Genomic DNA, 24797 nt, shown 5'->3' with positions numbered 1-24797 from the left:
CACCGTTGTCTTTTTTCCGTCATCTTTTGCGACTGAAAAACACAACCATTTTTAGCTTTACATTTGAAAAGGTAACTGTCCGCTGCGCAGTAAAACATGTCAACCATCTGTAACACAATAGTGTGACTCAGGGCGGACCATGCTACGTGCTCTTCAAAACAAAAAAGAGGGGGTGATCAAAATTTTGCCAAACATTCCCGTTATTTTAATAATATTTATCCTTAATGCTCCATTTATTTTTGTATCTGTGAAACAGGAAAATGTAAACACCAGAAAGCAGGATATGTTTATTTTTTTGGTAAAAAAAAATTAAGACGACCCCTGAAATTTTTACTGTCAGACTCGGAGTCAACAGTCGGATCCGAGACTTTCCGTAAATCTCTAATAAGACACAAAACTTGATTGCTTGATGATAAAGTTTAAACCATCTCAATTATTGATAAATTTCTGTTCTGAAACCATTTAACAATAACCTTGCTGTATTACAATGTATACATAAGTCAATGATTCCTTTACAAAACGGTCTTTACGGGAACTCATAACCCTTTGAATTGCATCGCGTGATACCTTTGTATTTACAGTCAATAATTTTCAATGATTGAAACGCGCGTCTGGCGAACTAAATTATAATCCTTGTACCTTAGATAACAATTGATACATATAAGAATAAACAATCAAAACGAATCAATACAACCCCTCGCCCCCCCCCAAACAACATAACATTGAATTGAAAGGAATCATTCTAATAAAAATGACAGCACATTACAATTTTATTTCCAATAACTCGAGAAACACCGATCCGAGCCTGGCATTAAACCAACCTTGGTTTTCTTAATTATTTAAGTTTGTTTGATTATTTGTAGAAACCCAATATTATGGGTAAGATGTCTAGCAAGATATTCCAGATGTCTAAAGTTAAAGACCGACGTAAAGGTAAGATATAAGCTTTATTTGAAAGGATTCAGATAACTTACGAGTTTCTTCTAAAAAAGAATCATCAGTGCCATTTGAACCAAAACAATGGTCAGCGAAATTAAAAACGAAGTTAAAGAAATTTTTAACCAGGTAATAGAAATGTATAATTTTTCTCAGGACTTTATAATTATAATTGATATATCATATCAGCACTAATAAACTCATCATGGATACCAGGATGGAAACGTTTACTCCAGACAGTATGTTTTGTCTACATCGGTGATGCTCGAGTGAAAAAGTTTTGAAAAGGTTCAATAAAGTGAACTAACGCACTGGAGAGCAAATAAAAAAGGCTGTAGATAACTCTAGATGGAAAACGTCAAAATCATTAACGAAAATTAACTGATATTGGTATTGGTAATCATTTATTGGTGATTTGACTGTGCATTTCATTTTTTCTGTATTATTGCCAGCATGCTTCTACATTACTAGTATGTGGTTTGAAAAGGAGGTTTTATCGTCTTTTTTCTTGTGAACTAGTACATAATTTTGAGTTGTGCCAGCTGAAGCAAGCCCCTGGGTGCGGAATTTTCTCGCTGTATTGAAGAACCAATAGTGGCCTTTTGCTGTTTACTGCTCTTTGGTCGTGTTGATTTCTCTTTGGCACATTCCTCGTTCCATTCTCAATGTTAATGTTTATTGATTGTGTCCGAATTGTTTCTATCTAATAAATATGATATACTATTGCAGATTCAACGGATGAAATAAGCATGGCTCCTCACCTGTATTTATCAACAATGCACAGATGCTTCAGACAAGGCACATAACGCTTAGAGAACTGTTTGCTACGCGGAAACTTACTATTAGAGAGAGTATTCGTCTGATTTCACAACTTACCTCTGCATTAGCATACTTGCATCATCGTTTTTTTACACTTAGCCAAACACTTTCTTTGGGTACTGTTATTGTCTTTATGGATAAAAAGGTAATTTTGAGTGTTATCAGTGAGGATTTTTTGTCTTCTATATATTTTAATCAAAAAGTCGTTGGTTTCAACTCTATAATCTGAAAAGTACAAGTATCAACACCAAATTCTGAAACGGACAAACACACTTAGATCTTAAATTATAGAAGCTATAATGGCGCAGTTCCTCATTTCGGTAGGATACATACTGACATACGTGTACGCGATATCAAAGTTATCAAAATAATAGACAGCTTAAGGAGGATCAGGGTACCCCTTATGAACCTATATTTATGTATATATTTATATAAGTTTAGATTTCTTACCTGTTCCACTACATATTTTGCCTAGTTAGGTGACCCTCAAAATGTTTGTTCCGCGTCTGAACATGGGAATGGAAGGGTTGAAACAGGAAGTCATGAACTTGGTGAAGAGAAGGATTTAGAAAAGGGATTCACGGATGAATGACCGGTTTTTCTTAAGAAGTAAGGGGGAAGGGAATAGGGGGAAGGAATAAGCAAAAACAAATGAGAACTTTATTTTACCGTATTTCGGTGAAAATAAATAAAAAAAAGCATCAGATTAGGAGACATGATATATATTTAATGAATAGCTATTATTTATTTTGAATTTATTGAATCATAAAATTATTTTTGACTCTTTACATTGAATTACCCGCAAAGCGGATTATGTGTAAAATGCAAAGAGTCTAAAATTAATTTTATGGTTCAATAAATTTAAAATAGATTATTGCCTATCAATATAAATAAATTTCTATAAAACATAAAGCTCTTTTAACTTTTTATATCATTTATATTAACAAATGTAAGAATTACATGAAATACTAAGATTTTTTGTTATCCAAGGCATAGATTACCGTAGACGTATCTGGGACAACTTTTAGGAATTTTGGTTCCTCAATGCTCTTCAATTTTATACTTGTTGGCTTTTAATTATTTTAATCTGAGCGTCATATGAGTCTTATGTAGACGAAACGCCCGTATGGCGTATCAAAATTATAAGCTAGCTGGTACCTTTGATTAATATTTGATCAAGCTGCTAAGACTGTGTAAACGAACATCACAGACATACAAAAAACAACTGACTTAAAAAGTTAAACAAACATACAAATAAATCTATTATAGATTTCAATGTTTCCCTATGGTTTTATTAGAATTACAGTGAAATATATCTAACATCTTATACAATTCAGATAATATTTATAATTCCGACCATCGAACGAATAAAGGTTATTTCTGAAATAAAATATATACAAAATGAACTGGATACTGCGCAGGATGTAGACAACATAGGCCAAATAACTAAGCAGGTACTATGGAATACAAGAAAACTGCAAGAAGATGGACATAAGTATTAGCAGAGACATTGTATTATTTGTCTCTGGTATTAACAATGATTTGACAGATTTTAAAATCTACTAGTATGTCTTAAGCTAATGTTCATATTTTGTGTGTGTAACACGCTTTATATTTCTGTAAATATACTAGTAGTATAAAACCCCATTAAACTTATCATTGATACCAGGGTTTAAATATGTACTCGCCTCTGTGTTTCGTCTAATACTTTGTCTTCAGTCTCGAAGTCATTAGCTTCTTACATCACTTACGTCTGACAGATAAGTCATTGTTAATCACTCATGCCTTTAAATTTGCTCAAAATATAAATACTATGATATCTAGAGAGTGTTTTACTCAATGAAAAGTATTATCTGGTCACATTATGAAGTTACATAGACCTTTATACCAATTTTTGACATTTTTACCAATTGTGTCTGTTAGTTTTGTAAGAGATCTAGCTAGCTATCAGACCAGATTTAGTCCACTATTTACTACATAAGGAAATGCATATACAAAGTCAGGAAAATGACATTTGTTTCCCATTCGCTTCATGTGTTTAAACTTTTGCTTTTATGGTAATAAACTAAGAACGTATCGCAAAATTCAAAAATAGTTTTAAATTAGAAAAATATCTTCTATTAGACCTTAACAAAAGTTTCATTTCTGAAATGGCAAAGATTAGAATAAGCAAATAACCAATAGAAGTTGGCATATATACTAAGACGCCTTTACAACATCATGCACATACAATATATTAGTCCACTAGGGATTAAATTGAAGATGAATTATATTTTCTCATTTAAAAATGTAAAGCTTTAATATTAATTTGATACTAGCAGAAATATATAATCTCTTCTGCAATTTATGTGATATAGTTCAATCTTTGTTTATTTGTCTGAAAATGAAACATTTAGTTTCATTTGAAAGAAATTACATTTTAACTTTACTGTATTTGTAATAGAAATAAACGATATAAATGGCACAAACCTTTACTTAAACCAAACATAAAATTATCATGAACTGTTGTATTGTTAAAGATGACTGTATTGTCTTGTTAATATATTATGAATAACACCTTCCAGTAATATATATGTCGTGTACATTTTATAATTTTGTACAGGTTATTACTTGTACAAAATTTTCATACAAGTAATTTCTTGTATGATGCCATCATACAGGTTATTACTTGTATGAATATAATTGTACAAGTAATAACCTGTACAAATTTTGTGGAGAAAAAGATAATAACTTGTACAACTCACTATCTTTCGTATTTTTTTAAATCTATGTTGTGTTTGCTTTTCTGTTCTTATTTTCAAGTGTTTATCAGTATTTTTTGAAATGTTAAAAGTTTAAGATGAATGAAGGACGCAAAGTAATACTATACGCTAACGTGACACCTTGTGCAAATTTAGCTAAACAGCTAGATGCCACGTAAAAACGGACTTCTGGTACAAAGTGATATGGTCATTAAAAGCAAAAATAAATTGGTACCCTCCATTCATTTATTTTCAAACATATATCATGACAAAAAAGTGCAAACATAATATCACACATTGGAAATATAAGTCAAGCCTAATGGATTAAAAAACCTATTTGTTTGCATAAGACAAGGAAGCATGGCATCTTGAATTACACAATAAGTTCATTTTTTTGCATTTACATTTGCCTGTTTTACAGACATCCCGACAGCTGCAGTGAACATGACCTTGGCCACCACTTAAAGAAAGCAATTGTACTGCTTTTCTGACGTTAACCTCTGTTTTCTCTGGTATATCCAATACTGTGGATTCATTATTATCCGTTTGATAATTCACTTCAGCTGCTCTTTTTGTCTTTAAGGTTCGTGTGGACCCTATGGCTAAAATGGTCGTATTTTCACCTCAAAATTTTCTCTGAGTACAGGCACACCTGTGCATCTGGAAAAGTTTTAAGGCATAGCATGCCCTAGATAAATAGTATTCAAATGCATTGTATGATTTAGAAAATTCATAGCTTAACTGGATTTTGCCGTACACTTTTTTTCGTCCCTGCAGAAGATGATAAAATTAACTAACAGTTGAGTTTACCTCGATATGGTCCACTCAGGTACACAGTTGAAATAACCAATTATTGTCAGGTATCTATTGTCCATCTAATGCACTCAAAACATCATATTGCCTCAAGAAATATCTTTGAAGAGCAGTCTTTTTGGAACTTAATTTTGCTTCCTTTACATTCCCAAATAGTCTCTCTGTATCTTTCACGTGTAAATATTGAATTATTAGAAGATTTATTGTCATCACACAATTTAATTATTTCATCATGAAATTTCTTTTCTATACTGTTTTCCATCTTAACACTTTAGTTTTGACTACTTAAATGAACAGTTTTGTTCATATATTTGATATATTAAATGTACTCACATATTGAGAGTTTATACCTTTAGGCTAAGTAATGAATTATATGTTAAAAGGGAAACAATTTGTTGTGAACTTCAAATAAGTCAATGGTAAAACAATGATTTGTACAAGTTATTATCTTTTTCTCCACAAAATGTGTACAGGTTATTACTTGTACAATTATATTCATACAAGTAATAACCTGTATGATGGCATCATACAAGTAATTACTTGTATGAAAATTGTGTACAAGTAATAACCTGTACAAAATAATAACTTATACACGACATGTAAAATATGAATCTCTTATTTTAAAAAAAAATAATATATCTCTGTGTAAGTGCAAGTATTTATTGTTGTATTTGTAGTTTTGTATGTTGTAAATGGCAGCTAGTATCATTCCTGTATTTGAATTTTACACCAATAAAATTACTTCATTTGATTTGTTTTATTATTCTACGAGTTAAAGAAAAAAAAACAATTAAAGAAACTACAACTACAGGGATGTCAATTAACAACCATGACTTTCATAAGTCTCTAGCACAGTCGATAAGAATAATTAAAGGTGTAGCCGAAAACAACTACACTAACCTTGTGAATCCTAATAAATAAGAAAGAACACTATTTTAAGGTGTTGTCTATACCATACGTGATCACATGCTGCTTCTTTGTTTCTTCTTTGTATGCAGGAAGATTTCATCCTAAGGAGAAATAAGGCACTGGCCAGTTGTTGATTACCTTAACTCAACTGAGCAATACTTGTTCTCTCATTAAAATTTGAAATCCAGTGTCCTGACAATATTCTACAAATAGTAAGTCTCTTGGTAATTTCAAGTGAATATGGGTGTATTCTAGCGAAACCTGGACACAAAGTGTATATCTTATTCTTTCAATTAGCAGGTTGGACAGGTAACATTAAGATGTATAGTTTTTGCTTCCAATAAATGTTCCATTACATAGACTTGCTTTATTGGTGTTATTTTGATCTCAGTCACCAAGATAAGCTAGTAAGCTATTCCAAATAGTATAAGATATACACATCTAGATTGGGGATACAAGGAAATTTCAGTGTTGGTTTGTGGGTGTTGCTTGATTGCAGATAAATTTTCCAAAAGTAAATGTCTCTCTTACCTAATATTTCCATGATAATTTGTTGGTAATTATCTTTCAGATGTGTCTGTGTTGGAAGATTGTGCAAGTAAAGTAGATTTAGTGGTTGATCCAGAGGGGGGGTTCCGGGGGTGCGCACCCCCCCCCCTTTATTTTTGCCGATCAATGCATTTGTATCAGGACATATGTTTTGCACCCCCCTTTGCCCTGGGTTAGCACCCCCCTTTCGAAAATTCCTGCATCCGCCCCTGAGATTTCAAAGAGATTTGGTTCAGAAGTTTTAAAACCTATTGCCTTTTAGAACCTTTTCAAGATTTTCATTTTCTTGTAAGATGGAGTGAAAGAACTTTTACAAAAATCTGTTTGGGAAGTTCCATCTCTATTGGAAGAGCACTCAAAAGAAAATATACTGCTAAAATTGCTGTTTGCAAAGGTAGTGACAGTGCTTGTATTTGTTTAAAAAAATGTACATAAAAGATTCCAACTATTTGATGTCAACATCAATTAACAGCAATACATCTTTATTGTATGAGAAACTGGGTAGAACATATAATCTATGTGATGTTTTATGGTTTTATCCATGTGTGCCTCTAGTTGTTATATACCTTGAAGGCTCTTTGAATATTATATCTGTTTATTGAAACTCGTTTGGTTGGGTGTATTTAAAATCCCTGACACAAAATCAGTTAGTACACAGTAAAAATAAAACACAAAGACAGCTATGACATTTACCATGAAGAAAAATGTGGATTGCTAAATCACAAGTTTTAAATAATAATTTATACAATGTTTAATATAAATAAATAAAATTTAACAACAGTTATGTGATATGTAAAAGATAGTTTTTCAAATCTGTAAACACATCTTTCACTTCTGCAATCTCATCCAAATGTGCATAGCTCAACAGTATCTCTGAATTTCCTGAGTTTATGATAAATTGGTATGCTCTGAAAAAGAAATGAATAAGTCTAGACATAATTATATTTTATCATTACATCTATTGTTACTCTGTTAGAAGACTGTTCGGTTCTTCTAAAATGAAGGACTATCAAAGGGGGAAATTGAAAACTTTTCTTCCGTTTCATAAGTTTAAAAAATATAAAAACAATTCCTTGAAGTAAAATATGGAAAAAAAAAAAAAAAATTGATTGAAAAAACAATGTTCTTGAAAGAACAATTTAGATATCTTAAAAACTAATCTAAAAGAATTAAATATTTAGTCAGTAACAGAAATTTTGATGTATTGTCTGAAGTTTGAACAGACAACAATATCTGAGAAAAGAATGTTTGCAATCTAATTTGGATAGTTGAAGGCAACAGTAGTATAATGCTGTTTAATTAAATGTCATGAATCAATAAGGAAAATATAAATCTGGATTAAAAACTAAAACAGAGGGAAACCAATCAACTTAAGGATGTATTCTTCTGACTTTCAGTCTCGTTCAGTCTCGTTGAAATCTCGTTCTTGAATTATTTCCAAAACATGTGATAGAAGTGGAAAATATCAATGAATTTTGAAAATATTATAAGCAAACATAAATCTGTGAAAAAATTGTGTATTTACAATGAATGGTTTTTGCGTAATCCAGTTTTCAAATTTTAGGACCAATCAAGTCAAAATTCTGAGAAAATGGGTGAGGGATACAAAAAATGATTTTACAAGAATCATGTACATCCCATATCATTTTGGTCTTTTCAAATTTCTTAGATATGTCTTTTTGTCATTCATTTACAGCAAAAAAGTTGAAATAATATGTATTTTGTATTGAAAACTGAGAAAAATCACAAAAATACAAAATTGACAGCATGGTAAATTTTACACAAAAAAACATCAAAATATGATAAAACTTTCTTATATTAACACCTACCTATAGTTTTTGTAAGTAAAATTTATTCAGATTGGTCCACTTCATCTTTATAGAAAGTATGAGAAACAGTTTAATTGTGGAACTGTGATTTTTTTCATGATAATAGCCCAAAAATAGGTAAAAATCGATGAAAAATAGGAAAATCATCAAAATTGTGGGCATTTTCAAAGGGCCGTAGCAAAAAAGAAGTGCACCACCATATGATTTTTTCTTCACCAATTATTTTGTTACAGTCTTATAAATCCAAAAATCAGGTTAAGAAAAAAAGTTTAATTCTAGAAATTTTTGGCTCTTCAGAAGTGTACATCCTTAAAGAGAGAAAAAATGAAACAACAGAAAAACCGAAGTGCAATAAAGAACATACATAGAAACAAACTTTAAGATAACAACTGCCATATTCATTCTCAGAGATAGTGGATGCAATTGGAACTTCTACCAGGTGAATATAAAAGAGAATTTTTGACATACCTGTAATATGCATAGTAATCTGTTTGTGCTTCCATTAATAGTCTTTTCATTGTATTTATACTGTGGATATACTGAAAATTATAGAATTTTGATGATTAAAATGTACTTATAGATTGATTTTCTCGCTTGAGCCAGGACGGCAAAGTGAGAAAGGCAATCGAGTTGAGATGACCAATGATAATCTGTGTATCGCTATTTTACATATGACGACGATGTCAATTTCATGTCAATTTCATTAACAATGCCATGTCACGGTGTCTATCCATATCGGATCCTTTACGCGCAATTCAGCGGTACGCAGCTCCTTTGTGAACAGATAACGGATCCTTGCCATAAAAACAACGTGATGTTGTTCGAAAGTGATGGATAACAACAAATCAGAGAGGTATTTTGTGTTAAATTCTTAGTTAGAACTTTAGAATGGCAAACTGATCCACTCTTCTTATGACTATAGATAGTTTGAAGAATAACAGGCTATTTTTACAAGAAAAAGTGGGCAAGTGTCCCACATAACCTTTGTTTTTTCCAAAAAACAGCATTTTATGCATTTTATTTCTGTCAATATCGATTTGAATAAACAGTTCATCATTTTTTAATTGCCCATTTCATTTTATTGAGTATAAAAGAGTGTACAATAAGCTCCAGATAGAATTAAAAGACCGTGTTGGAAACGGATCCTTTACGAGTAGCTTTGTATGCACAAAAAAGTGGCAGCAGAATCTTCACGAGAAACAGGCAACGGATTCTTTACGATTCTCTCTACTTATATATCATTTATATTTCAGAAAAAAGGGAAGCAGGAGGAAATCCAGTTTGCTTTGGTTGCACAAACCCAAAAAGAGGAAAAATGTGGAGGTCAAAAGCACCCCAACCGCGAGGGGTGTTTTAAAAACTCCCAGAAATCTGTGCTTGGCACCAAAAAAATCACGCAGTAAAATCAATGAAAATCACAAGCGGCAACTGTTTAATATCTCTTTACACGAGAAACTAATAAAAGAAATACAAGATCTAGTGCCCAGTGTTCTGAAGAAATTAAAAAATGAAAATCTGATGCATGACTTTTGCCAACTTATTCGTCTGATTGCAGAGGACAAGTTTCCGTTACACAACATTTCCTTTCAGTTGTTATTAGAAGTTGTTAGGTGGTACTCCGTTGACAATACCTCTAAAATGTTCTATTCCGAAAGTACTTTGAAATTCTGGAAAGTGATGTATAGGCTATTCCATGGCAAGGTTTTGAGGTTCATGGCAGGTATCAAGTCTGTAGGACAGGTTGTGAACATCCCGTCATCTAAAGGAGAATATGACCCACAAGATACGCAGATAAACTTTGCTGTACCAAGCACCGCCTCAATATCAAAGTTTGATATGACTGAAACTAAGATCCCTAGGGAGTTACCGCCAGGTATAATAAATCAGGCAATAGAACTTAAGTCATCAAATCAAACCGCTTACGTACTTAGTGTCGATGGAAAAAAAGTAGCTACTGGTCTGAACGCAACAAATGGAGACCAGGACTTATTTGGGTATGAAGATGGAGTGACATTAAAAGATTCGTTAGAAAGAATTGAAAAAGAGTTAAGCCTTATTGAAACAACTATTGCTGAATGGAATGAAATACAAAAAGACGAGAAAATAAGAAAGATAGAGACTATTGTTAAAATTGTATCATTTCGTCTTAAAGATCTGCGAAAGTTGCTTGTAAGTCAGCAGCTAGCGCTTCGTAAGTTTAGGCAGGAAGCTGGTGATAACTGGCGAAGCTCTCGTTTTGTTTATGCTATCAGTAGCGTGCAAGCTAGTATATACCAACTTAAGGCCATTGTTAAACGTCTTTTAGACGCAAATAATTGTCTTTTAAAAGAAGGGTCTAATCTAGTAGATTCTTGTGGAGTGTTTGTTGTTGGAAACGAACTAGATGTTTATGCCCAGAATAACATGGTAACTCTGAAAGAACCAGAGGATCTACCTGAACAGTTTACTGATGATATACGCTACATCAAACAAAGAACAGAGAAATGGTTCACGAAACGAAAGGATTTCAAACTTACAGGTAGCAAACTATATGAAGGGCTCGGTCTAGACACGCTAAAAGGCTTACAAAAACATTTTGACAAAGTAGTTAGAAACATAGAAATCGATGAAGAGATATCTGATGAAGTGAGGAAACGTATGGAACATGGCACACAATCTGAAATACACGCAGTTGCGACACTGACAGGGAAGGTTTTGCCATTTTTCAGCCCAGGTTTAAAGTACATAGAAGAAGGTGCTCATGTCATATCTGTTGAAGCTGAACCATTCATATTAGTTTCTCCTGATGGCAGTGTTGGACATATTAATATGGAATCAGGTGGAAGTCCGTTTGTACCAAATCCTCTGTATGGATGGACGGTGATTCACTAATGAGCAGACATTAAATCCCAACTTTACTGGTGGCCAGTCCTTTTGACATGTTTATATAAACTAGAACGGTGGTTAAAAAAACTACCACATTGAGAACACTGATAGCTATCAGGATAGTTGTGCACCTTCAGATGTTCCTTTAGGTAGCGTTGACATTTGAACTGTTTGGCACATGTATCACAGGAAAAAGGTTTGCCTTGTTTTCCACAGTGCTTCACATGTCGGCGAAGATTGGCTTGAAATTGGTATCTTTTATCGCATTTTGAGCATTCATAGGGCTTATTATTTTCGTGTTTGTGTCTATGCCCATCATAGTCATTTTTGCAGTTAAATCCGTGACCACAAAACTGGCACAGGTACCTGAAATCTCCATCATGTTCTCGTTTGTGGTTCTTCAAACCAGTAGTAGATTTGAATGTTTTCGGACAACGATCACATGTGTATAAAGTCCCCTTATGGACAGATTCGTTGTGCCTGTTTAGATCATGCTTTGTTTGATATTCTTTAAAGCATATAGTACATCTTGACATTTGACCTGTGTGAATTTTTGAATGTCTTTTCATGTTAGACTTACTTGCAAAATATTTATCACACCCTGAACATTTAACTTTAGTGCAAATATTATTATTCACGTCATTAGATTGGTCTGTAATATTGACTTCCATACCAAGAAAATTGACATTTCCGTCAACAATATTTTCTAAAACAATGGAAGATGAAGGAGAATCGACGGGGACATCTAGTTCATTTGAAACTGTGGTATTCGTATTCTCTTCTGGCCCCTCATTGACATTACTGCTGGAAACATTGCCGTGTATACTTGTATCTGAATCGTAATTAATAGCACTAACACCTAGTGCATCCAAATCGTGCAAATGTTGAGGGTTCATCTAAAAAAAAACAATTGATTATGGCCATTTTAGTTTTTGCTATGCTAAAATAAACTAAGCAGTATGATCCCCGACATTACTAATATAATAGAACCGCTATATCAGTCCAACAGCCATATATTGCCAGCCTGTATGTAACGATTTGAAAAATTCAGTCTAAGCTTTCTGTATCTTACTTAGACAAATTTGTATGGCCTTTACAGTTTGTCAATAATTAATTCAAGTTAAATGATAGAGCTTCATAAGAACAAGTCATTTTTATAACAGTTAATCGTAAATATATGCATTTTACATGCACATTCAGCGTGTTCAGCGAACATAAACACATGAACTCTGAAAATTCATAATTCATTTCAAAATCGTAAAGGATCTACTGCGGTGATCATAAAGATCCGTTGCAAAAAATTTTATAACATTTTGAACTAATTTCAGAAGACTGAACATTAGAATTTCGGTAGATTGTTTTACCCAATAAAAGAACGTCAATTTCTAATACAATTCAGTACTTTTATCAGCAAAAACAGGGAAGAAATGCTTGAAAGTCTGGAAAATGTCAACATCACTTCGCAATTTCATATAATTGCACCCCTTGTTTCAGTGATTATTTCGTAATCATAATAGCTAACGAAATAAAATACATCTATATACTTACCTTGATAGTTGGTTTATTCCGCCTGATATTTGTTTTTTGTTGACCAGAGTGTTTAGACAGAATAAAAAACAATTTTAAAGGAACCTTTAGATTAACTCACCTTATGTTTACGGCAAGGATCCGTAATCTGGTCACAAAGGAGCCGCGTACCGCTGAATTGCGCGTAAAGGATCCGATATGGATAGACACCGTGCATGTGCCTGCTTAGTTTCTAGCGATAATTTTCCATCTCAAGCAAGTAGCATGATATGAAAATAATCACAGAAAAAGATCAAAGGTAAAATGCACAAAATAGGGATAATTATAGATTATCAATAGTTTTTCAAACAAGAGAGTGTTTCTTAGATACAATTTCATTGAAGGGTAATGTTAGCCCTGAGATGACATTTGCTGAGAATCGTTCTCGAGTTTGATAGACAACTAATAATATGTTTATTGTTATTTTGCCAATGACATCGGTGATGCAACAGCACTAGCCACCTTAGTTTCTAGATTAGATTTAAACTCAAGGGAGTAACATGAAATGTTAAAACAATCCAAGATCAAAGCAAAAATCTATACTTTTAAATAAGAAGACCTCATTTGTGTGATGCTTCTCTTCCTTCCACAATAAATTAATCATCATGCCTTTCTGTCTTATAGGTACCATGCATAGTCTAATTTATCATCCTTGTTATGATTATTCTGTTTGGTTTATTTTGGGAGGAAAACGAAAAACAAAGGTGTCCTGATATCATTTCTGTCAGTGGACAGACTTTTAAGTTATAGTCAAGACTTTCATTTGGGACTGTTAAAAGATACAACTTCTTTTTTATAGGTATTTGGTAATATACGACAATTAGTTTTGCTTTTTTCTGTATACTATGAACATACATATACTATAAATAAAGCCATACCTGCCAACTGTCACTATTTGCGGGGGATTTCCCCCATGGAGGCTCCCAAATTGAATTTTTTAAAGACCAATTATGTCCACAATTTTAACAAAACAATTAATTTTACAATGAATTGAGGCTTATAAAAGTATGAAGAAGCCAAAAAACCTCATTACACTGTATTTGAAGGCCCCCTTGAAGTTTTTTTTAGGAGTATGACAGCCATCTTGCAGGTAAAACCCCCATGGGCATTTTGAAAACTTGGCAGGTATGTAAAGCAGATTTGCTTTTTTCTATCAATTCCAAGTTAACTATGTAAAACTATCTACTGCAGTCATATATTAATCAAAGATTATAGTATAGGTCTGAAAATAGTATACAGAAAACACAAAATATTTGAAATTAATAGAAAATGATGGATTTCGAAAAATGAGGAGAGCTAAAAGCATTGTCCTGTCCCAATGTAGTTAGGCTGGACACAGGTAATCCAGTTATAACACAGTGACTCTTTCGATCAAAGATATTAATAGGTCATTTCAAGAAATATATAGATTGTAATGGTGGTCATTTATATTGGTCTGTTGTTACATGGGATAGAGAGTAAGGATTTCATTGGTCATGTATGATTACATATGACCCACTGGTTTCATTGGAAATAATTTTTGATAGAAAAAACTAAGCTTAAAAGGCCAATTGGAATTCATATTTTTTAATTTTCATCTTAACTTTTTTTAAATTGTTAAGTAATATGGAACCTTTTTTGTGTGTTTTAAACATGTATTTAGTTCCACACATACAAAAACAAGACTGAATATTGCATTGTAATTACCTTGACTTTAAAGGCTTCTACAGCTTGTCTGATTTCTCCAGGGCTGTTATTATCTACAAAGTTTATTGCTTTACTCCAGTGCTCACAAAATTTGGAACATTCTGAAGAGTAAATGAAAACAAGATGCTACTATTCAAAATACCTTGAACAAAATCAAGACTGAAAAACAAATAAAATACTCTGAAGAAGGCATTTATTTTTATACAATCTGACAAAACGACAATCAATTTCACTCATTTAATGTTCCAACAACTATTTTATCTGCGTTTCAAATAAGTGCACTTACTATTCACTTATTTATTATATGAGGTTATCAGAAAGTGCATTCCAATTACAAATAAATATAATACTTATTCTAGAATGTTAAATTTTCTTTGAGATGTTGGTTCATTTCTGTCATATTTGTTTTCCTAAAATGTTTTGTTATAAATTAAGAATTGTTTCACATTTTCCAAGTTTGGGCCTTTTATAGATGACTATGCAGTATGGTTTTCTCATTGTTAAAAGCTGTATAATTGTTTACTCCCAATTCATTTGAACTTCAATGGATAGTTGTCTCATTGGCAATCATCATAACAACATATTCTTATTTTTAAAAAGTAATTTTTTTCATGATCAAACAGCATACTTACTAATATTATCAAACATGGGTTGATCATTACTGAATGTAACATTTACAGACTTCTGTGGTATGGATGCTGATGATATATCAACTAACATATCCATACTTCCTGTAGACTCATCTCCAAACATATTGGACATATTGCACAATTTCACGAACCTACAATCAAAATCAATCCATATTACATAATGTCAAATCCAACAATTAAAACCCATGATATTGTGAGACTGTTTGGAAGGGGACATTTGTTGGCAGGATAGTTAATTGTAAAGCATAATGAAAGAAAAAGCAGCAATTTAATTGAAACCAGGATCTTTAATCTATTATGGAACCTTGTAGTACAATTTTAGAGAGATCAATACACTTAAACACAAGTTATTGTCTGGTTACTAGAAAAATGCTTGTTTTTTGTCCCTTTTTTCCGCCTCTTATTCATGCAATTTTGGGCCATTTACCCCCAAACTCAATCACATCCTACTCTTTGTGAAATGGAATCTTGTGCTGTACAATGTCATAGAGATTCATACACATCAGCTATTGTCCATAAACTACAAACTTGCTTGTTTTGGCCCCTAATTCCTAAACTGTTGGTACCATACCCGCTAAAATCAATTCCAACCTTCCTTTTATGGTACTAAACCTTTTTGTAAAATTTCATAGAGATCCATGCACTAAAGTTATTGTCCCGAAACCAAATGTGTCTGTGGATGACAGACGACAACAACATCATTGCACGAACCAAAACAAATGTTTGCTGTCGTATAAAAATTACAGAGGTATAGAGGTTATATAAACCACAACATGTTTATAGGATTATAACCAAAACACTAAAATATAGTGAGATTAAACTGATTAAAACTAAAAACAACTTGCCTTTTGAGATCAGAACAAACTGATTCTTTTCCTCCATCAGCTTGTAAACAACCATCAATTAACGCCTATTAAAAATACAAAGTATAATAAAATGTGCCATTTCTTTTTCAGAATAACAAATCTTTTTTTAGATACAATTAATAAAATGTAAAGCCTGTTCAGTCATAACCAAAAACTTTAAACTCAGAATGTACAGGTTTAATCATTACAAATATTTATGTACAGTGAACCATGAAATTGACACAAAAAATGTAATTTGGAATGCTTTTGAGTATTTAAAACGTTAAAATCATAATGAACATTTGTACTATAAAGTTTTAAGCTGATGTGACTTGAACTTCATGGTAAATTTGCTTGATAAGGACCAGGTAAACTAAAAACCCTGTCATTCCAGTGTCTCCCCATCTTTAGTTTATGAATATAATCGATGTTTAACTCTTGTCGTGCAGGGGCCGTAATATTACGGCCCTACCCAGACCACCGTTATTTTGGCATCAATGGCACTCCATACATTTAGAGGTCATCGTAATACCATTTAATTCGTAGTGTATGCACATTTCCTTAATCTGAAACTATTCATGTCATGTTTCTCACTTTTAATATTCATTTTGAGCTCAAATACGAACTTCAAAATTTGATATCGGACAAATTGGTTTTTTTGGAGGGGTGGGCTTACCTTCAAGGTCTAAAACACTGAGTTAAGAGGACTGAAATCTTGACAAATACTGTTAACCTAAAGGCACATAACAACTGGTCGTGTTTATTATCAAAATACGCAGAGGAAATTACTACTTCCGGTTGCAAGTCCAGTTAAAGTTCAAAATCGGAAAAAATTCCGAAATTTTGTGAATTTTGGTGAAAATAACCTTCTTTACACTGATGAATCCAGACCAGTTTCACTCCGACCTTACAACTGTTGTGTTAAAAGTGTTCACTGGTGTCCACTCTACATGTAAACTACAGATGGATGCATCTATTAGCATCTTTCGGAATTACAGAATATGAAAAAGAACGAAAAAACGTCAAAATTGACGCTTTTTGCACCTGAGGACCAACTTTGGGGCAAATACTCGAAATTTAGACAATTTCTGAAAACAACTCAGCATGGTAAGGGTTAAAAGACTTTAACTGCAGACTGTATGTAATGTTTACTGGCAGAACAACTAAGTCAATTTATAAGTAATATACACAAAAACAGGAAACAATTTTTTACAAAATTTCCTTCCATATACTAGCTTTTGATCATCAACAAGCTTCTGTTCAAGTTTGGTACAAATCCAGGATAGTTTAAGAAAGTTATTAAAATTTTAAAAACTTTAACCACAGACTGATTGTAATGTTAACTGGCAGCAAAACTAAGTCCATTTATCAGTAATATACATTGGATTTTTTTTACCAAATTTACTTCTGGATACTATATTATGATTATAAACAAGCTTCTTCTGACATCAGACTCAGAGTTCTCTTAAATTGAATTTTAAATGTGCGTATTGTTATGCGTTTACTTTTCTACATTGGCTAGAGGTTTAGGGAGGGTTGAGATGTCATAAACATGTTTAGCCCCGCCGCGTTTGTGCGCCTGTCCCAAGTCAGGAGCCTCTGGCCTTTGTTAGTCTTGTATTATTTTGATTTTAGTTTCTTGTGTACAATTTGGAAATTAGTATGGTGTTCATTATCACTGAACTAGTATATATGTGTTTAGGGGCCAGCTGAAGGAGGCCTCTGGATGCGGGAATTTCTCGTTACATTGAAGACCTGTTGGTGACCTTCTGCTGTTGTTTTTTCTTTGGTGGGGTTGTTGTCTCTTTGACACATTCCCCATTTCCATTATCAATTCTATTTTATCCAAGTTAGGTAGAAATCCAGGATAGTTTATTAAAATTTAAAAAACTTCAACCACAGAGTGAATATTTCTGGACAACACCAACAATGAAATGTATGATCGCTTTATATGTTTTGCTTTTGCAAAAAAAGTCACAGGCTCAACAAAAATGTAAAAGTGGACTATTTTGACTGACATCTTACAGTGATTCATGGGTTGTTAATCTTAAATAACATAAGAGAGTGCATAATTAAAGTATAAACTACATGGTATTTTAATCAACTCTTGTTTTAGTACTTACACAATATAAAAGAAATTTAACATCTTGCTGTAAAAGCTGAACACATCGACACAGAAAGTCCAAAATTGTCTCATGCCATTTTTCCAAAAACTTTTTGGCAGCAGTTGGTACATCTGTTTTCTGAAATATATCAGGACATGCATATGAATTGTATTTGTTTTCATATATCAAACATATTTGGGCAGCTAAGTGTGTTAAAAGAAAAGTTTGTTATTATCTTCAGATCAATAGTCAATGTCAATGTAGAAAACATATTACCTGATACAATATGATGCCAAATGTCATAAATGTAGGACAAAAGCTAAGTGACTTGGGTAAGCTTACCATAAAAAAAAATAATGACTGAATCATCAGGTTAAACATCCCATGATGATACATGCCAGATATTTTTATTATGAAGATAACAATTGCAAACTTGTCTAAATAATTTGAATCAACCATTTAAAAAACATTAACATATTAATGGCTTGAAGAATTTTTTATGAACAGTAAACATTTTTTTCCTGTCTGTTTTTACACAGAAATTCTATGAAAAGCAACTTTTCATGGAACTAGTACTGCACACATGTTAGTTAAATGTCTACTTCCTTTGAAGATATGCTACATTGTATGATCTATCAACATGATTAAATATATTCTACTTACATTTCTTATTTCCTCTGATAGTTTTTTGCAGTAAACGTCCAAATCTTGTGTAAATGTTATCTCAGTTAAGGAAAAGTCTACACTCAACATCATTATCAAAAGAAAATTGGGTTTTTTTTTCACTTTAGGGGTCCTAAACCATATTAAGCTATAATGAACAATTCTTTATCCTTAACCTTACCCTAAACCATACATAAGCCTAGCCCTTGCCCAAAAACCTAACCATAACCTTGAAGCAAACCCTAACCATATTATTCCCATAAATGAACCCTAACCCTAATAATTAGGCACAACTAAAGTAAAAGTCAAAATTTTGCCACTTGTGTATACTATAAACATAATGTCAGCTGGTCATCTAAATGGCTTTGAGTAATTCTGAATCATCCATTGTATTTGCGTTCAAAAGTACCAAAAAAATGTACGGTATAAACCAAAAATTCAAAACTCCTGAGGAAAATTCAAAACTGAAAACACCTAATCTAATTGATAATAACTGCCATATTCCTGACTTGGTACAGGTGTCATATAGAAAATTGTAGGTTAAACCAAGTTTTATAGCTAGCTAAACCTCTCACTAGTATGACAGTTGCATAAATTCCATTATATTAACTTGACAAAGTATTGGTCAATGGAGTTAAAGTTTTGTATTTCAAGAAAGATGTGTCACAAGAACTCTATATAGAACTCAGCTTAACTGATGCAATTAAGTTCCAAGAAATGCTTACATTACAAGAGAGAGATGCTTGAATAATAATGGTTTTGTCAACAGAAAAACTAAAGAACACTTTTGCAATAAAGAGTAAATAATATATGAAACTGCATTTCCTGTAATTGCTAAACATGTGTTTATCTGACACTGTATGACTTTTGATGAATGCATACCCCTTATAAAAAAGAATGTGTCCAAAGTACACGAATGTCCCACTTTCACTATCATTTTCCATGTCAATGGACCGTGAAATTGGGTAAAAAATTTAATTTGGCATTAAAATTTGAAAGATCATACCATAGGGAACAAGTTTCAAGCTGATTTGACTTCAACTTTATCAAAAACTACCAGTAACCTTGACCAAAAACTTTTCATTTTCTATGTTCAGTGGACCGTAAAAATGGGGGTCAAAAGTCTAATTTGGCTTTTAAATAAGAAAGTATTTTATAAGGAACATGTGTACTAAGTTTAAAGTTGATAGGACTTCAGCTTTATCAAAAACTACATTGACAAAAAACATATTGTCCCTCTTCTATAGTAGGTGGGGCATAAAATATCTTTTCAAAGACACCATGAAACTGTTTAGTTTATGTAAGGATATATCTCCAGCATTTCTGCTTCAGGAGCAAGAAAACAAACTATATATTTCACATTGCCTCCATCTTCTCTAATTTCTTTGTCTTTCAGCATACAATAATAACAAGACCATGTCTCTGTTTTCTCCTCCTCACTGAAACAGATCATATTGCTTTATAATATAAGCAAATCAATACTGCTAATATCACATATTTATACAATTTATTTATTTTTGTGAAACATGCAATTTATAGGGTGCAAACGTCAGATACCAGTTTGTATATCTATTTGTCTAGATCATTAATCTTAAGATTTCTTAGTCAAAATTGGTCTTATTTTTGCATAATTATTCTTCTTGTCACTAATTAGCATTAAAAACTTTAAACAACTCCACCAAACACAAGAGACAAAATATTTTAATTCCTGGTATAATTATTAAGAGTACATAAGGCATCCACATTTTAATTCATGAATAAAAGTAATAACCAGCAATTTCCCCATATGGTATAATTTTACTCGACAGAAGGTGCCTTGAAGTGTATTTTATTACCTTGAAGAGTTACTGTTGTTTGGCTGTAGTTTTGTTTGTTGATATTTCAGCACTGATTTTTATCCTTGAAATTTTCTTTGGAGTTACTTTTTATAGTGTGCATCTTGAGTCTCTTGACATGTATTTTTGTTGCAATATATTAAAAATTAAATCTTGTAAAATAGAAAATAAATTGCTGTTGCTATGGGCAAAGATTTGCTGTTAGGGAGGAAATAATATGATTTTGCCAAGAAATGTGCAGTACACTGTGTTTCTTTATACAGTGTATAAGTGTAAAATTTACTGCATCTGAAAGAGGTTTGATTTTAATTATAGATTTAATCTGTATGTTTAATAAACATATCTAACATATCTAATGAGTTATCTTTAACATTATGCTAAATGCTAGGCAACAAAATATACAAGATAAACCTAAAATGTCAACATTTTCAAAAAGGTCTATGGTCAATGATGGTAATTACAGCATACAAAAAAAAGTTAATGCTATTTGAGTGTTAAGCCAAATATGGCCTTTATATATTTGACCTTTATTGCCCCTTGTCATTTAAGTAACAATATTGATTCAATTTTGTTTGTTATTTTGAAAATCATTTTGTAAATGAGGAAAATGAAGAGCGCTTTAATTCAGAGTTGAATAATTCTGTCACTGGACCATGACCTAGGGGGATATGGCCTCAAAGAGCTGACAAAACTGTTATGTAGGGACAGTTATGTAACTTTATAGAAAATATTATTATTACAAGTGGTTCCAAGTTAACTTAACAATTGTTGACACTGATGGAAAATCAACACCTTTATCTCATCTTTTTCCACATGCTGATGGAAAAGCAACACCTTTTTCTTGCCTTCTTCAACCTTCGTCGCAGTCAAGATCAGTCAAGACAAAAACATTTTGTTTTGAATTACTTACAAATCTTTTATTTGATTTCTTACCTTACTTCAAACTGTGTTACACTGCCAGCACCAAAATACACAGCACTTTTTGATAGCTTTTGGGATAATAATTTCCTCAGTTCAATTTCTAGAGAAGCTGGCACATCTGTGCATAGTACTGTTAAGCTAAAAATACAAAATACATGCTGTATATATGTGAAATAATGTTTTAGAGTATCAGCTCCTGTCTATAACATTAAGTATATATTAGATTAGTATAAAGATCAAAAAGAAAATGTACAAATTGCTGATAAACTAAAGTACAGACACAGCTAAGTTAGCTTTAATATATATATTTGGTACCATATTTTTAAACTATATTACCAATTGATAGTAGTACCAGAAAAACTACCATTAACTGGACAAACAATAAAAATATACAAATAAGTATATAAACCTGTAACTTTCCTCTTCTTCAACATTATCCACTAATTCTTCAGTATTGCTAAAATAAATTAAAACAAGCATTAATTATTAATCAGTTGTCCAGTATATTGTTTCTGTCTCTATGAATATCTTTATAACAATTCAAATGTTATCAATATATGGTAGGTACTTTTTTTAATGCATATGCATTTGTTTTGTGCTTATGATTGCGGCAGAATTTTCTTCAATGATACTTGTTTCTAATTACCCTGCATATCGTACTAACATGTTTTCAGGGGCTCATTTTTAAGTGGGAGTTTAAGTTTAAGTTGAGCAGCATGGGAAGGCAAGTATGGCATTGTATGGTTAGATCATATAATTTTTGTACATCATATGAATTTGTACTATGCATACCTTTTCAATGGAAATTGTGACATCACTATGTACTTTTAATAGCTAAAAAACCCACTAGAAGAGGATATGTGTCTCCTTTTCATGCAATATTCATTTAGCAGGATAATCTGATATGGTTCCTTTTCATAAGTGGGTAGGGTTGCCTTGGCCCTTAGGTGGATCCAGACATTTATAGCAAGAGCCTTAATCTCTCACCTGCATTTCAGGAATAGATTTTTAAATGTAAGCAAACTCGATGAACATATAGCGTAAATTTCTTTAAAGGGCAATTTAGGGGTCAATTGACAATTTTTGTCATATAACTTTTTCGTAGATCTTACTTTGCTGATCATTAATGCTGTTTCCAGTTTATATCTATCTCTATTGATATAAAACATAATAACAAAAATCTGCAAAGTTTTGTTTAAACTACCATGAATTTTATAGTGGCAGCAACGTTGCTCGGTTTGTCTGAAAATTTCAGGGCTGATAAATTTTGACCAATTGAACAATTTTACCACTGTCAGATTTGCTGGAATAGCTTTAGTTTTTGAGATACATGTATAAGACAAAAACTGCATTTGACCCCTTTTTTCTATTTTTAGACATGGGGGCCATGTTTGTCGATGGATCAAAACTTCAGATACAATTTATAAACTAGATACCCTAAGGAACATTTAGTTAAAGTTTGAAAGTATTTGGCCTAGTAGTTTCAGAGAAGATTTTAGAAATAGTTTACAATGCTGACAGTCCACAACAGATGCCAAGTGATGGCATATAAAGCTTACATGGGGACCTTGGGGTCCTGGTGAGCTAAAAGGGGGCTTCTAACCATACATGTATGTCACCATTCAAAGCATTGATCAAACGCCCATCCCCTAGATTCTTCACTGGTTTACAGAGGGTGGTAAAGGGGGGTGCTTGCGCTAAAAAAACGTGAAATAAGACATAATTTCTGTAATGAACATAGCACGAAAAATAAATGTGAACCTTTTATGACTGAGTCATTGTCTTTTTGTATATATTAACTCTTTGTTTTACTTGATATTCCCGATTTAATATAAACATTTATGATATAATTGGTTTACGGCTTTTAAAAAAGTATTTCTTGACGATCCCTGCCAAGTGTCAGTGTTTGAATCATAGTTGAAAAATACTGAGCACGCAAAAATAGACTTTGAAAATCATAATGCACGTAAAATTAAACATGTGAAACTGCGAGCTACTGCTCACTGATGATACCCCCACTGCAAGTGGATAATATTAATAGTGTAAAAATATGCAAGTGTTTGGTAAACAGGGAGTTGTCGAGTGATGAATCTGAAAACGCATCACACGCCGGTATAGCTGACTTATATAAATCCTGAAACCAAATTTCAGAAATCCTTGTATTGTACAAAGTGGTATTGTAGTTCCTGAGAAAAATGTGACGAAAATTTTCAACTTGGCTATCATGTGTAAAATCATACAAGTGTTCGGTAAACAGGAAGTTGTCAAGTGATCAATCTGAAAACTCATCACATGGTATAGCTGACTTAGATAAACCCTGAAACCAAATTTCAGAAATCCTTGTATTGTAGTTCCTGAGAAAAATGTGACTGACTGGCTGACACACTGACGGAAGGACAGACAGAGGTAAAACAGTATACCCCCCCCCCTTTTTTAAAGCGGGGGTATAATAAGGTACCTGTCTTGCATGACTGAACGTCAAATAAAAAAGTAAAAAACATGTTGAACGTGAAATAAAAAAGGTGATTATATTGAACTAAAATAACCATTTACCACCCTCTTTACAGGTTTAAATCGGCAGGATGAAGGTCAAGATGGTATAACTAAAAAGGGTCGTGTTGGTAAAACTTAAAGTGGGGCGAGTTGGCAATGGGTCGAGCAGTTTGGGTTCCATCTATTCCTATCAAACTGATCAAGTCTACAATATGTTTCAGCAAACGTGTATACTTTCTACAATTGAGTTTAAAATTATTACATGCTATCATTGTAGTCAAAAAGTGTATAAAAGCGACGAATTACACTTTTATTCGAGCTATCACTTTTGCCTTCGTCCATCGGAAAAGTCTTAATGACTTAAACGCTTTTGAAGTATTCTCTTAAGAAGCCTTATGGAAAGCGTTGGCGACACCTTGATTGTTTACCTTTTGGCTACTGTTGTGTGTAAAATGATATTTTTGAAACGTTTCAATTGGTAATTTTGTTTATGATAAAACTCTTATTGATAATATTTCCAAATTTTGATTTCATTTGACTTTATTTCAAGGGTAAAGTTCTGCACGTGCACC

The 24797-nt window shown here is 32.5% G+C and overlaps 1 protein-coding gene across 1 annotated transcript; it reads right to left on the bottom strand.

Moving 5' to 3' along the window:
• Window positions 1–7500: 7500 nt before the first annotated feature.
• LOC134725768 (protein Njmu-R1-like) lies at window positions 7501–24608 on the bottom strand. Its single transcript, XM_063589902.1, has 11 exons — window positions 24488–24608; window positions 22142–22189; window positions 21745–21870; window positions 20287–20415; window positions 18977–19031; window positions 18332–18451; window positions 16209–16273; window positions 15346–15494; window positions 14714–14814; window positions 9065–9135; window positions 7501–7675 (listed from the first exon to the last, which is right to left on the bottom strand). Exons 1-11 carry the CDS (start codon window positions 24565–24567, stop codon window positions 7549–7551), a joined length of 1071 nt encoding a protein of 356 aa, XP_063445972.1. The 5' UTR covers window positions 24568–24608; the 3' UTR covers window positions 7501–7548.
• Between the last annotated feature and the right edge of the window lie 189 nt (window positions 24609–24797).

The sequence above is a fragment of the Mytilus trossulus genome, chromosome 7 (assembly GCF_036588685.1).
Source record: "Mytilus trossulus isolate FHL-02 chromosome 7, PNRI_Mtr1.1.1.hap1, whole genome shotgun sequence".
Lineage (NCBI taxonomy): Eukaryota > Metazoa > Mollusca > Bivalvia > Mytilida > Mytilidae > Mytilus > Mytilus trossulus.
The sequence above is the reverse complement of the archived record's forward strand: the minus strand, read 5'-3'. Positions and strand labels throughout refer to the sequence as shown.

Coding starts and splice junctions, on each gene's coding strand:
- LOC134725768 (XM_063589902.1), bottom strand. CDS start 24,567: ATGGACGAAGGCAAAAGTGATAGCTCGAATAAAAGTGTAATTCGTCGC. Junction 15,495..16,208: donor GTTTGTTCTGATCTCAAAAG/GCAAGTTGTTTT, acceptor TTTTGATTGTAG/GTTCGTGAAATTGTGCAATA. Junction 14,815..15,345: donor ACCCATGTTTGATAATATTA/GTAAGTATGCTG, acceptor TTTACTCTTCAG/AATGTTCCAAATTTTGTGAG.